This window comes from Diadema setosum, chromosome 14, assembly GCF_964275005.1.
Source record: "Diadema setosum chromosome 14, eeDiaSeto1, whole genome shotgun sequence".
Taxonomy (NCBI): Eukaryota; Metazoa; Echinodermata; class Echinoidea; order Diadematoida; family Diadematidae; genus Diadema; species Diadema setosum.
Genome location: NC_092698.1, coordinates 19046795 through 19061151, shown reverse-complemented (window position 1 = coordinate 19061151; position 14357 = coordinate 19046795). Strand labels below are relative to the sequence as shown.

General features: G+C 40.1%; 1 protein-coding gene across 1 annotated transcript in view; it reads left to right on the top strand.

The window, feature by feature from the left end:
* LOC140238192 (uncharacterized) overlaps positions 1-14357 on the top strand; it is a 101560-nt gene that overhangs the window by 69923 nt on the left and 17280 nt on the right. Inside the window, exons 5-6 of the mRNA XM_072318129.1 lie at positions 48-125; positions 2830-2944. Of these exons, the coding sequence (XP_072174230.1) occupies positions 48-125; positions 2830-2944 (193 nt within the window). The remainder of the gene's footprint in view (positions 1-47; positions 126-2829; positions 2945-14357) is intronic.

Below are 14357 nucleotides of genomic sequence, written 5' to 3'. Positions count from 1 at the left end.
TGTCTACAAATGCATTATTCATGGTTCCTTGGTTCTTGTTCTTCCAGGGCTTCATCAAAATGAAGATTGATTGTCTGGCACGAGTTGTCAAATACCCTTTCTCGCTACCACAATGCGCCCAGGAGGTGAGTCTGTCAACAGATCCGTCATCAGTCCCCAATACATCCCTCAACAAAAATTCCCGCATGCGAGCTCACACATCAAATTGATTCGAGAATAGATATACACAAATGCACATCTACACACAGGCAGCAACAAGCACAGACACACACACACACAAACAGACGGACAGACACACGCACACACACAAACACATTGAAACTTGCACAACCAGTTGACGAACGGGACCACTGGAAGTATTTTGAGGGTTTGCCTTTACAGTTTAGAACACTCTGCACTGCTCTGTGAATATACTTAATCGGAAAGAGAAATGAAATAATACATTATGTGCATTTCTTTACGAGGACTTTTTATGATGTTGGCGTTCTTTTAACAAAGCCATTTATGTAAGGAGTAAGACACTTTCAAAATGATTTTTTTTTCTCTCTTATATTTAATAGCCAAGTAAGTTTATGATTTTTGTTGCAAAACAGCCTCTTCCTTTTGTTTTGAGGGTCTGAATATATTCAGCCTAGGGGACGAAATAACACAGAACGTAGTAGAAATTCACTCCATTTCACTCTCTTCGTTTGAATTTGAAATAGCTGCTGCAAAAGTAGATTTTTAATCCTTTAATGGAGGCTCCAGACTTTATAAGCTTTAGATGTGCCACTCATGTATATATCTCAGAGGATGGGATATGCTGAATTATAACATATTCGTGACGACAGTTGAATGAGATAGACTTGGAAGCCGGCTCTGCAACCGTGCTAGATGGCCAACGAGAACATTTTCACTCGTAAACTTTCCGTTTCAGCTTCAGTTTATTTTATTTCTACACTTGTGCGAATGAAATCATTACGACAAAATCGACAATTTTACATCAAAATATAAACAAGAGTACTCAAAGGAAATAGAAATGATTACGTGTATACGAAACGTAGGGTCTTCTATATTTCATTGTATCTTAAAGGGATCGTATAGCTTTGGTTGAGACCAAACTTCAGGCTTCTAACATTTTTCGTGAGATAGTAAGAATCCTCTTATGAAACATGAAAGAGCATGTAATTCCAAAAGGAATTCAACGGTTATTTGTTGAAAATTGGTTTTGAAATGGCTTAAATATCCAAAACAGAGCAATCCTAATAAAAGGTGGGACTCACCTTTTAGTTACGATCGCTTTGTTTTACATTGTTTATGGATATCTCAAGCAGTTCAAAACCGATTTTCATCAAATAAACTTTGATTTCCCGTTAGAATGGTATGTTCTGTACTATTTCATAGGTGGTTTCTTGACATCCTGCAAAAATTTTAAAGCCCAATCCTCATCTCCACCAATACTATCCCATCCCTTTAAGCTATACAGGTGGAGGAGACTGTTATATAAAAACAAACAGCTTGACTGGGATAACATTTTCTGGGCGATATTCATGGTTTCTTACAATTCTCCCTTATTTTTAACTGAGGAACAAAACATATACATACAAATAAACCACTTGAACCTCTCAGTATTTTCAATATCATTTGACATATAGGAGGACGACACACGGGGAATCGTATAACAAGACAGAAACAATTCTAAGGGATAAAGCTTGTTATACAGCACGTTTCATTTCGTTGGATGTGGTCAAGCGCAGGTGTTTAAAAGCAGTGCTTTGTTTGGTATAATTATCATGATCAATCATATTGTTTATTTTAATTGCGCTCAAAACATTTAGTCTCCTGGCACGCCGATCAGTATAATGTCTTCATACCACTTCCCCTAGACATGATGCACAGTTGAACCTCCGTTCGAATATTCTAGAGAATCATTGTTAGTTTGTCTTTTATTTGATTGTATGTTTAAAGCAACTGGAGAAAATCGAGTACGGGGGAGGGAGGGGGGTAGGACAAGATGGGGTGAGGTGGTAATGTGAGGAGGGAAAAGAGGTTAGAGCAGTTTCCACTCAATTCCATTGGCGATTAATCGTCTGCGTGATGACGTCACAGTTGAATCATACCACTCTACGAGTACGTTGCCAATCATACAACCAGCGTTTAAAACAAAGCAAAGCAGAACAAAACAAAACGGAACGGAACTAAGAAAAAATACAAGACAAAACAAGAAAAAACTCTTCTTCACATGCTTGTGGGGTGCACAATATTGGTGACTGCCTCTCGATCACTCTCTCCATGCAAATCAAAATAGGAAATTGATCTTCGCGAATACGTTTGAAATCTTTTTTTTTTTGTCTTCCAAAGTGAAAGTGGCTTAATGCTCAGAATTTGTGAGCACTCTAGAATCAAATGGCAAAGTTCACGAGAGGAATTCCTAGTCGGTTGTGCAGGTAATGGGACCGAATTGGATTACGATAGATAAACAAACGTCTGTTCTGTGGAGGAAGAGAAAGAAACCTGTCAAACGATATTCGTTTCTTCGTATCTAAAGAAGGTATGCATTTTTTCTAAATTCGAAAAATGAATGGGATTGACGTGTCATCAAGCGTATAAGACTCCTTCAACACTGGAAATTCCGAATTTACTTCAAAAATTCCTAAGGATATTACGGAATACCACGTGTAATGCCGCAAAAATTGCAACACAAAATTAGCCATAAAAACCCAACAGCAAAACAAACAGATAAAAAGAAAAACAAGGAAACGAGAGTATATAGTGACAAAATAAGCCACCATGTACGATGCTATGTTTTTCTCTGCTGATTTTTTTTTTCTTCATATCCAATACTTCTAGCTATTCAAGGGCAAAGAGTCCAGGGAGACCCTGACCGAGCTGCGTGAAGAACTTCAAAAGGCTGAGACAGCGTTTGTCAACAAACAGGTGGACCAACTCGCCAAAGAAGCTGAAGGTGTGTGCATGGTTTTTTTTTCTGTTTTTGTTTCCTCAATGTTGCGCAATTTCATACAAGTGTACAAATGTGTTTGCTCAATGTTGTACAATTTCGTGTACTGCGGCCCTTTTATCATCCTTTTTTTTCACACGGGCAATCCTTTACTCCGCTCCTCTGCAAGTCTGCAGTACTGCAATATGGCAATTAACCATTGGTGAAAACACACAATGACTGGTATGATTAAAACTTGGGTGAATGCGAATAATGCGAGTGAATTCCTGTAGCTGTATAGTTAGCTGACTAACGTAGGTTTGTAGGCTATAGCCTCGGTGTTGCCATTTCATTGGCTATTTTCTGTTAAAGCTCTCTGTTGCTAAGATTGGATTAGACCTCTAGGTTCTACATGTGATTATCGCTCAGAGGTGTATAAAGACCAAAATAGGAGAGCTCGTTGACGTCTTAGCGCAAGTAATATGATTTCCATGAGTTTATGCTTTGACATTTCGGTCTCAGCAAACTCGTATGATGATTGGCATAATCTGCCAAGGGAATGTAGTCAAATAATCAAATACTTCTACCCGGGATTTCAACTTTGCTCATGTTGTCAATGTTGCTTGCATAAATCCATCATGAATAGTCGATACAATGATTTGACTTTCCCGGATCCGCAACCTGCGGAAATGTGGCATCTTTTGTTGACGTCAGAACCGGTATTACGGCTAATCTTCAACAAGATTTCTCTGTTACATACAAGTTATTATGATATAACATCGTTGCTTTCGTGCATTGCCATCATATTTACTATCATCATCATCATCATCATCAGCAGCAGCAGCAGCAGTAAGTAGCAGCATTATCGTTGTTATTATTAGCCAATCAATGGGTAAGTTGCTCGATGTCTTCAAGAGTTTTGACAGAGACAAGATGCATACCACGGAAACAAGAATGCATAAAAATTGTAAAGATATCATCATAGCAATATGCAAACACGTATGAGTAAATTAGTATGAAATCTGTTCCTGATAACACACGACCTAAACGAGGTATGTCGTCGTCATCGAAATGAAAAGAAAAGATATATATCACATTATTATGGAAGTGTGAAAGTACTGTTTTTTTCTGACCGGATCCTGTTCACAACCAAACCTCCCACCATTACGGGTGCTGTTCGTTATTCCGAAGGTTCGTTATTCCGAAGGTTCCTTAATCCGAAACACACAAAATCCCTATACCTAAAGGTTCGTTAATCCGAATATGAAAAAGGGTTCGTTAATCCGAACATATGTGACGATATTCCGAAGGTTCGTTATACCGAAGGTTCGTTATTCCTGAGGTTCGTTATTCAGAAGGTTCGTTAACCCGAAAACGAAATAGGGTTCGCTATTCCGAAGGTTCGTTGATCCGAAAACGAAATAGAGTCCGGAACGAACCTCCGGAATTATGAACCTTATTTCATTTTCGGATTATGAACCTTCGGAATAACAAACCTTATCACGTTTTCGGATTAACGAACCTTCGGAATAACGAATCTTCGGAATAACGAACCTGCGGAATAACGAACCGTCGGAATAACGAACTGTAACCACCATTACATCCCCAGACGGTATCATCTCATTTTTTGGTTACTCTTCCTTCCCCCTTCTGTTCTCTCCGCACAAGGCACCGACTACGTTTACTTTTTGCTTCACATCACCATGAATCCCAAGAAAGCCGTTAACATTTAGTTTGTGGTTTAGTTGCCTGAAAAATGGCGGGCGTCTCTTTTCCCTCCTGACATTTGATCCTTTATCACGGACATTCGTGGTCATTTGTCATCTTGTTTAGAAGAGGATAATGACCAAGCAGTTTATTCAGGCTTGAATAATTACTTTCATGAATTATAATATGATGGGGAGGAGGGAAGGAGGGGGGGGGGAGAGTTAGTGTGTATATGGGATGAGTCTAAGTGAAACTGTAGTCTTTGTTCAAGTTGATTTGACAAAACGAGTGAGGAAGAAGCCCCGAAACAGTGAACCTTAGCATTTTCTCCTTTTCGTCTCCTTTCTTCTTCTTTTTTCCCCTCATAAAACTGAAAATATGAACGCTTTGAAATCAGTGATGGTATCTGAAGTCACCCATCGGCCAAAACGAAATATTTGGTGAACCTATCTGGATAGATTGAATAAACGATACATAAATCTCTCCTCAAGATATATACAAAACGTGATTTCTCATAATAATGAACATGATGAACCTGCAAACATTTTAGGCTCGCAAAAATTGTCGCAAATGTTTCCGTTCGTTTTGCCACCGCTTTTAGATTGAAAACACCTCACCATAAGCATTATACAATAGTGTTAAGCTCGAATTCCAAGGTCTTACTAACACATATGAGAAAGACAGGACTTGAGTGATAATGTTTTGCTCATTAAGAGTAAAGAGATGATGTACGTAGAGGCATTTTATGTTAAGATCTTCGCCAGCACCGCCATTTCAAGCTTTTTTATCATTATTTAATGAATACCGGTAAACATCCTGTTATGAACGTGGGCTTTTGATTTCTATAGGCACCATTAGCGAGCGGGTCCCACGTACTAATTAGACCAAAAATAACATGAAATGAAATATGTTCAACACGACGGTAGCTGCAGGCGTCAGATAGCCATATCACACAATGAAGCGTAAGGCTACAAATAATAGCCAGGACACATTAGAAAAGAAAAGTAGTAAGAACCGACCTTCCCCTTCATCTCTATTCGTCTCTCTCTCTCTTTCTCTCCTATCTGCTCACCTGCTCAATGGATAGTGTTTTGTAAAATTCTCATCACCAATCTGTAAACACTTGCTGCTGGATCATCATTGTCATCTTTTTTTTTTAAAGAAACAAAGATAAAGGTTGAAAGGAGACAGTTAGAAGTTTTCGGTCGTTTCAAGTAGTTCTTGACAGACCCCGCCCTCTGGACAACTTTTTTTCTTTTTGTTTCCGACGTCACCTGTGGTAATGTTCTGTTGTATGTATACCCACCAACATCCCCTCAAAATGTTGCGTGAGATGTTTCTTTCATGTAAAATAATATGCTGCATGACTGTATTAAAAAACACCTGACAAGATTTTATTTTATTTTATTTTTTTATTTTTTGGCATCCAAGCAGAAGTTTAGCATTTTGCATGTAGAGAAACTAAAGTGCAAAGTCATGCAAACTCTGTGTCAGCGTCGAGTAGTGAGTAAATCAAAATTATAGATTGGGAGAATTGTCACCAACCCCCTCCCCCCCCCCAAAAAAAAGAAAAAAAAAAACCAGACAGAAAATCATGTATGGAATCTATAATTCATTTCTCTATATTTCTGGATGGAAGTAGATCTCGCGGGCATCACAATTTATTACTGGTGTGGGGAAGACGTTGCTTGCTCCCAGCTTCATCCTCCCCGCAGGGGAGGCTCTCCCGTGTGAAGATGATGATGCGGAGCAAGCATTACCAACTGGTGTCACAATTGAACTTGGTGTTAAACTTTTTGATCTCAATGCAAGATATTTACCTCCGGAATTGTCAGCTGTCAAAAGTTTAACACCAAGTTCAGTTGAATTTCTAATACAGATGAGCTTCTACCCTATAAGGGCTGGTGTCACAATTGCAATAAAGATGTCAGAGATGGTTTGACGGTTGCAGTTCGTAATTCCGGAGGTTAGTTAATATGAAAATGAAATAAGATTCATAATTCAGAAGGCGCGTTTGTACTCATCTTTCTTTATTATTATTTCTTTTTTTATTTTTACATATTCGGGTTAATGAACTTTTGGAATAACGTATTATACCTCATTTTTTCGGACTGACGAATCTTTGGAATAACAAACCTTCGGCGTAGCGCCACAAATGTTCGGATTAACGAGCCCCTTTTTTCATATTCGGATTAACGAACATCTATAGCCGTACGAAATTTGTGCGTTTCAGAATAACGCACCTTCGGAATAACGAACCTTATTTCATCTTCGGATGGAAGAACCTTCGGAGTAACCGGCATCTCCTACTTTGACGGTAATGATGTTTCATAAAAGATCTCCTAAAGAAACCGCCGCAACATCGTAGACTTTTTCTCTGCAGATGCTCTGCAAGTGTGGGGACCTTGATATATATATATATATATATATATATATATATATATATATATATATATATATATATATATATATATATATATATACATAAGATAGAAATACATATATAGAGATAAGATTTAAGCAGGAAACGAATAAAATTTACTTGATTCGTTGAACTTTTCTGGGTACGACAAGAGAATGAATTCAAAGGAGATGACACTGACATTTTCTATGTCGTCATTGCTTGTGCGCGTGGAAGGTTTCCTGCTAAATCGATGCTGGTGTTCCAAAATAATTTCTTCCCATGGCAAAGGGGTCTGCAGGACGACCTGCTTTCACAGCTATTTTTATAAATTACTGACAACACAGTACTTATTCATATTTCCAAGGATCAGTATGGCATCAACTTCCGATCCGATCTCATGAATTGTGATAATTTCATCTAAATTCACTTTGCCGTAATGTGATATAGAAGGGCATCCCTATTGTAACACGGTGCCAGGTTTGAAAGAAGAATATTTTACTGCATAACTTTATTTATTCATGAATCAAACGAAAATGTCCAATATATATTGAAATAGTCAATCAGGTAGATTGATGGTAGCTTTCAAATTGGCAGTTTATTGTTCGTTGCTATTTTTCACCCTGTAACCCATTCCCCCTCAGAAAAGAAAAAAAAAAATCCGTCAGTTCTGCGAATTCAGTCCGTCCGCTATAGATCATAGATGTCATGTGTTGTTCATATCGTTCACACAGTACATATATCCGTAAGTTTTGCCCCCTCCCCCTCCCTCCCCGGGGGTTGGTGGGATGGAGTGGAAGGGTGAAAGAACAAAGGAGAGAGGGATATAACTTCAAATCATGGCTGAGAGATATTCTGGCTCCCAAAATGAGGACAGTTTCCTTGGTCTTGAAGCCCTCTAGAAGAATATGATGTATCACACGTTTTTACTGTACACATATCTTTCTCAAGTTTCGTCTGTTTCAACGAGATATTTATACCATTATATCTACGTGTATCATGGAGCATATCTCTGTTAAGATCACCTCCCCTTCCGGCAGATGATAAGGACAGGTAGTGGCTGCATAGTGAAAACGGCGCAAGCAGAGAGAGCAAAATGTACATTTCGTTTAAACCGAGAACGAAAACTTAAAGTATATTGTCTTTATCTCTGGTTTCTGCTTGCTCTTCTTCTCTCTTTTTGATTTTTCTCTATCTTCATCTTTTTTCCTTTCTTTCTGCATCTTTAAAAGATATCCTGATTTGTTGCCAAGGCGACCATTCATCAGACTCTAACAACACTAAGTGATGTTACCTTGCTGTAGGTGAATGATGACGCACTCCGTTCACATTTAATGTAATGAATGTTCCGGGCTCTAAAGTGGTTGCGCAACAATTTCATCTCAGTAATTTGGCAGGGGAAAGGCTGAGTGGAATGTCCTCTTCATGTGTGTGTGTGTGTGTGTGTGTGTGTGTGTGTGTGTGTGTGTGTGTGTGTGTGTGCGTGTGCGTGCGTGTGTGTGTGTGTGTATGTGTATGTGTCTGGGGTTTAAGTGGAAACGATCAAGCATTTTAGATGCAGCAGAGTGAAAAAGAAGAACCTAATCTGCTAAATGATCGGGTTTTTTTTTTTCTCGATTTTGTATTGCCCTGCTGTCGAACAAAATATTTATGCAAAGATATATGTTTAAAGGCATTAATCCACTTGGTATAAGAAATGGTTATGACAATCAACCTTCATTAATTTAACCAGTATTTGAAATTACAAAATCATGTGTCCAAAACCATGGTGAACTACTCACGCGTTAAGAGATGTGAATTGACGTAACATTGTTCTCGGTGTGACCTGTTTGAAAGTGCATAGTGTACAATTAGTCTAGTTGGAAATACAGCGCATGTATTTTATCAAGTGAACTTTCCGAAGGGCTTAATGAATTTTGATAATACATTAGCATGATGACGTGTTGTTTGAGCTACGCTTTGATTCTTTCGGTGTTGTTATTGCTGCAAGCATAAAATAACCAAATCCCCTCCCCCCCCCCCCCATTTCGTGGGAACTGACTAACGGACGGCTGTTATTGAACACTTACTACACTTCATAAATTAACAACAAAGCTAAGTCGGTATGAGTGAGACCGATAACCAATGGATGGAAATACTGCTATGGACGCGTTTTGTTCACACCGCTTTGTCGGCAATTACGGTCTATAGATAAAGGCTCCGAGATTGACACTTCGTCAGACGCTGCCGGTGCATCCAGAGCAAGCCTAAGATTGGATGAAGCTAATGAAGAAATGCTTAAATCATATAAGTTAAAGGCCTATGTCAGCCAGCGGCTCCTATGTCAGAAGCGAAGTGAAAATATGGTATCCCCCTTGCGCTATCATTTTACGAGTAGGGCATGCAGCTTGTCCTGGGGCTGAATGACAAGTAGGAGTATCACACCAAGTTTGTTGTAAAACGACGCGTCACGTATGTAAATAATGCCTCCTCGTAATATGACACATGTGCGTTCCCCCTCCCTGTCGGGTACAAGAACACATACACACACAAACTTGCACGCACATACACACACATACACACGCACAAACACACACACACACACACGCACACACACACACACACACACACACACATGCCACCAATTTATCTCTGCCTTGTGTCTTGGCAACGTCATGTACTGTGATCAGCGAAGTCAGCCATCCAAATGGCGTCCGTGCGTTACGTGCGCGGACTCGCGTCTGCAACGAAAAAGATCACTGTGAAGCAAAATCTGTTCCGTCTAAGGCATAATTTAACGATATCTTATCTTAGGTAGACGGAAATGAGTTCTAGTTCAGAATAAATATTACCAGGTCTGTTTGAAGTTTGGATCTAGCAATGGTTTTTGTTAAAATTTATTTACTGTTTTTTTTTTTTTTTTAATCGTGATAACCTTTATGGCCAGGTGAAGAAATGAGGTTGAGTTCATGCTTTCCTGGCAATGTAATTTGATTCTCTTGATACACTTTGTATGGAATCCATTACTTAGATCCCGCATTTTGGTATGATTGGAAATGGGTTTGTTCCCATGACGTATGTTGGGTCAGGACGTACACCCTGAACAGTTTAGGTTGTGAGTCGGGTTTGCCGAATGCGATCACGCACAACACCCACCCACCCACACACACACACACACACACACACACACACACGCACGCACACACACACACTCACACACACACACACTCTCTCTCTAAAAAGGTTATGATAAGATTAAGGGCACAGAGATTGACGGGGTAAGGAGGGGTGGAGGAATCAGGGGAGAAGAATAAACTTCTTTTCCCAACATCTTTTATTCCCTGGTGTATCCTCCCCATTGCAGTGTTTATTCAGAAGTATATATTCATTCACAAACCCCCCAACTGGCACCACCTAAAAAGAAAAAGAAAAAGAAAAAAGAAACACAAAGAAAAAAAAGAAGAGCATAAAATCCTTCCCAAATCTTCCGGTTGAAAAAAAAAATGATCCGCAGACCGCAGTAATCTTCATATCCAACAGACTTGACTAATTCTCATAGAGAGACTCTTGATGGAGGCTAATCAACGTTGGAAATCACAGGCAATACCCTGGCCTGTTAGTGTTATAGAAACTAATGTTGAAAACATTCCGATCGCCTCAGGCATTCTCGGTCTCACTACATACCAGCGTTAAAGCCACTATCTATCATATGCAGATAAATGGGGGGGGGGGGGGGGGGAAACACGCCCACCCAACTTTAGTGCTTCAAAGCTTGAAAATGTGAATCACGGATTGAAACAAACAACGCAAAAACGTTAATCAGTATAATCAATGTGTTAAATTAATACAAAATGCGAGGATTGTAAACAATAGTTTTATTAAAATAGTTTCTAGAATAAACCGTCTAAAGCTATAGTTTATCGAGAAAAATTGTGATATCTCCTTACATTTGCGACTTTATTGCCAAATTTTTATATGGTAGGCTGTTTAGTGATACAGTTTGAACTATAATATGGGTCAAGTGTGATAATTCGAACAGTATTTAAATCACTGCCCCCAGTGGTAAACAGTGGCTTTAAAGGTCGTCGCACACTACTAGTATACAACGTTCGGTAGCAAGACTGACAGACTTTGGATCCGAACTAACTCACAAAAGCCTCAGAATAAACACGCTTGTTTATTTCAGATCCAAAGTCGCTTAATCGTACGACCGAAAGTCGTATAGTGTGCGGTGGCCTGAAGTTCAGCATGCCAGATATTAGCCGACATTCTTGAAAACAATGACAACAACGACAACGCATAACAATGAAGGTCTGAACGTTTGCTCAGTTGATTGGAAAACCTCATGCAGTCTCTTAAATGAAATTCAGCAAGTCAGAAAATGAAAGGTTGACACAGAGTATAGATTTGGCTGTGCTGATTTCCTCACTTTTCTTCACACGAGTACTTTGTATCAACTTGAAGGGCAACCGTCGGGGTTTCATAGGTTAATTGTCTTGGTAAATTGACGTTTCACTTTTTCCGCGTGATCAGTTCGCTTGATTCGTTGTGCGATACTTAGGGTACACAGGAGTGTTGACATATTTTGGTAATGAAAATGAAAATGGAAACTGTAATCAACGTATTAGCATGTTCATTATAGGGTTTGTCGTCTACATTTCTTTCATCATTACCATCATCGTGAATAGCAGAAAAACTCTCATAATTGTCAGGAAAAGTTTTATTAGCACATTTTTTTTTCTTCTCAAATCTGGGATCACATTCTGATTGTTAAAATCAAAATGGAACCAGACATATTCATACATTTCCAGGAGACTAATCTTGTATAGATTATTAAGAAAAAGCGTCACCCCAAAATCATTTCTAGAATAGGATATAATCATTAAAGTATTGGCTTACAGGCCACCGTGATATGTAACGTTGGGAAATGCATTCATATTTTCTTTCATGCTTCCTGTGGGCGCTATCATTGCTGAACACATGTTAATTGGCCTTTAATCATGCGGTATCAGGCGAAAGTTTTACCGCGGGCAAAAATTTTGTCCCTCGTCGATTAGATTACAGCAGTGCATGTTACAATCTTTTCCCCGTAGGACGAAAAAAAAGCAGAGCGCTGGCCGAATCCGACGCCATGAGACCCCCGCCGAGGGTTCGTCAAACGGTAAAACATGGCCGCGCTCTTCCCCACGTCTGACCCAACAAACATCCCAAACATCCAGCGGCTTCATCTTTCTTCAAGTCACCCTCCCTTGACCCCCCCCCCCCCACACACACACACATACACACGCAGGCACAGAGTTCCTCACACTCTCCATTACCATAGTGTCTAGGAATGAGAGAGGGAGAGAAAGGAAATCTGTGTCTGTGAGCCAGCCATACAATAATTTGTCTGTTAAGCAATGTTAGTTGTCTCTAACATCATTAAGCCTGGTTTCAACGCTACATTTCATGTGCCTTACTCTCCATTTCTCTCCCACTAAGCACTGTCACAGGAACTCCGCCTGCCACGACGGCATAGTCATCCTCACCAACCTCCTTCCCCGTCTCTGACCCCCTCTCCCTCCTTTTTATCTCACCCTTCGTCATCTACCGTAGCTGAACTGAAGGAATTTGTCTTCCAGTTCTGGTAGATATAGGAAACTTAACTCATTAGCCAAGAGCTCATGAGAAACTAAATTGCTCTAAAAGTGGCCCCGGATTGTTTTTCTACATAGAAAAGGCGCGGGAATCAGAAATATTTCTTGTGAAAATTTTCTGCCAAGCATTCAACACCCCATTTCGGAATTCGTTGCGCCATAGAAGCCGTTCCTCGGGCGTGGAACTCAATCGATTCCATATTCAGCTATCGACACGGGCTGACAGCATACAGGGACACGAGGTTCACTGTGAGAGTCTTGCGATAGATCCAGTCTTCATCTAACAGCTCCTGAATGAATATCAACTGCCTCACTTTGGACTTAGTGCTGTTTGATTTCGCTCTGTCGGAATACAAAGTATCCCTGGTCGTTTTGATTGAACGCTTTTCTTCTTTCCCCAGAAGTTTTGAATATTTTTTGTAAGGTGTCGTATCGCCTCCACCCACCCATACCACTATACCTGAATCTGACGTGCAGTTTCAAAGCACGGCTGATTTGCGCTGCTCGTCACGGTAATTGTGTTCGCTGTGAGCCACGGCAATCAGTACATCGGATTATTTTCCGTGGCCGATATTCTTGGGGAACTGAAAACGTTTCTTCTACTCGCGTCATCTCACCCATGCCCAGGGATAGGGGCCATCTCAATCTCTAGACGTTCTAACATTAAAGGAGTACTTCATTGCGACCAGTGGAATAGCCATAGTTTGAATGCGCGGACTGTGGTCGTAATCGGATGACTTTTTCCCTTCTTCTTCTTTTCGAATCAACTTCGTGACAGTACCTTCAATCAAGGACCCCCGTGGAATTTGATGCGACCTTTTGCGGCAAACGGCACAAGCGGGACTGATTTCAAGGTCTGATATTCGTCACTTGATTCACATAGCGTCTGCAATCTTCATAACTTGGATATTCCCAAGATGGCGGACCCAAAGAGTCAGGCGAACAAATCTGTCGGCATCCCACATTGGATGCTCCTCCTCTTCATTGCTGCTTCCCTCCTTGTCTTCTCAGGTAGAAAATAAAGACATCCCACGAACGATGTTTGGACGTGGTGTGCCAAGCACGCAAACTCGCATGTATGCTGTGAATCATCGACAGAGGATGCTGTGTTTGCTCGTCATATTCTATTAGCAAAAGCCTCGAATTTGTCCCAACAGTAGAAGGGGCGGGGGCCGTCGGTCTTTGTTTCGAATGAGTTAGAGGTCCAAATTCATTTCATTTTATTCACCTATTTTTGTTTAAAGTCTTGACATGATACATAAATTCACGGGTTAGAAGTTTTGTAGTGACTATAAACAATTTTGGAGTTTTTTTTGTGTGTGCCTAATTGGTTTTATAAAATATTGCATTGCTTGATGTTCATCAGGTACTGCAGAAACTGCAACAGTGATGATTATAATGCATGTTTTCGATGGTATGCACGCCAGAATAATTGACGTCACCGTTCTCTGTTCATGATTGCTATCCCATCCTCACTACTCCTCCCCTAACACCCATTACTTAACTGTTCCCGTAGTCATGGAATCCTGTGGAATGTGGTGCCCTCATCAGCATGTCGAGCGTGTGGAATCCATCATCCAACATCCATGAAATATTGTCAATTTGGCTGAGCTACCGCAACATTTCGATAACATAAATCTGAATCTTTGGGGAATGATTTTTAAACAAGACTCTATCTAGAAGAAAGGAGGAGAAAACCCCCTCAATAAAGTAAACA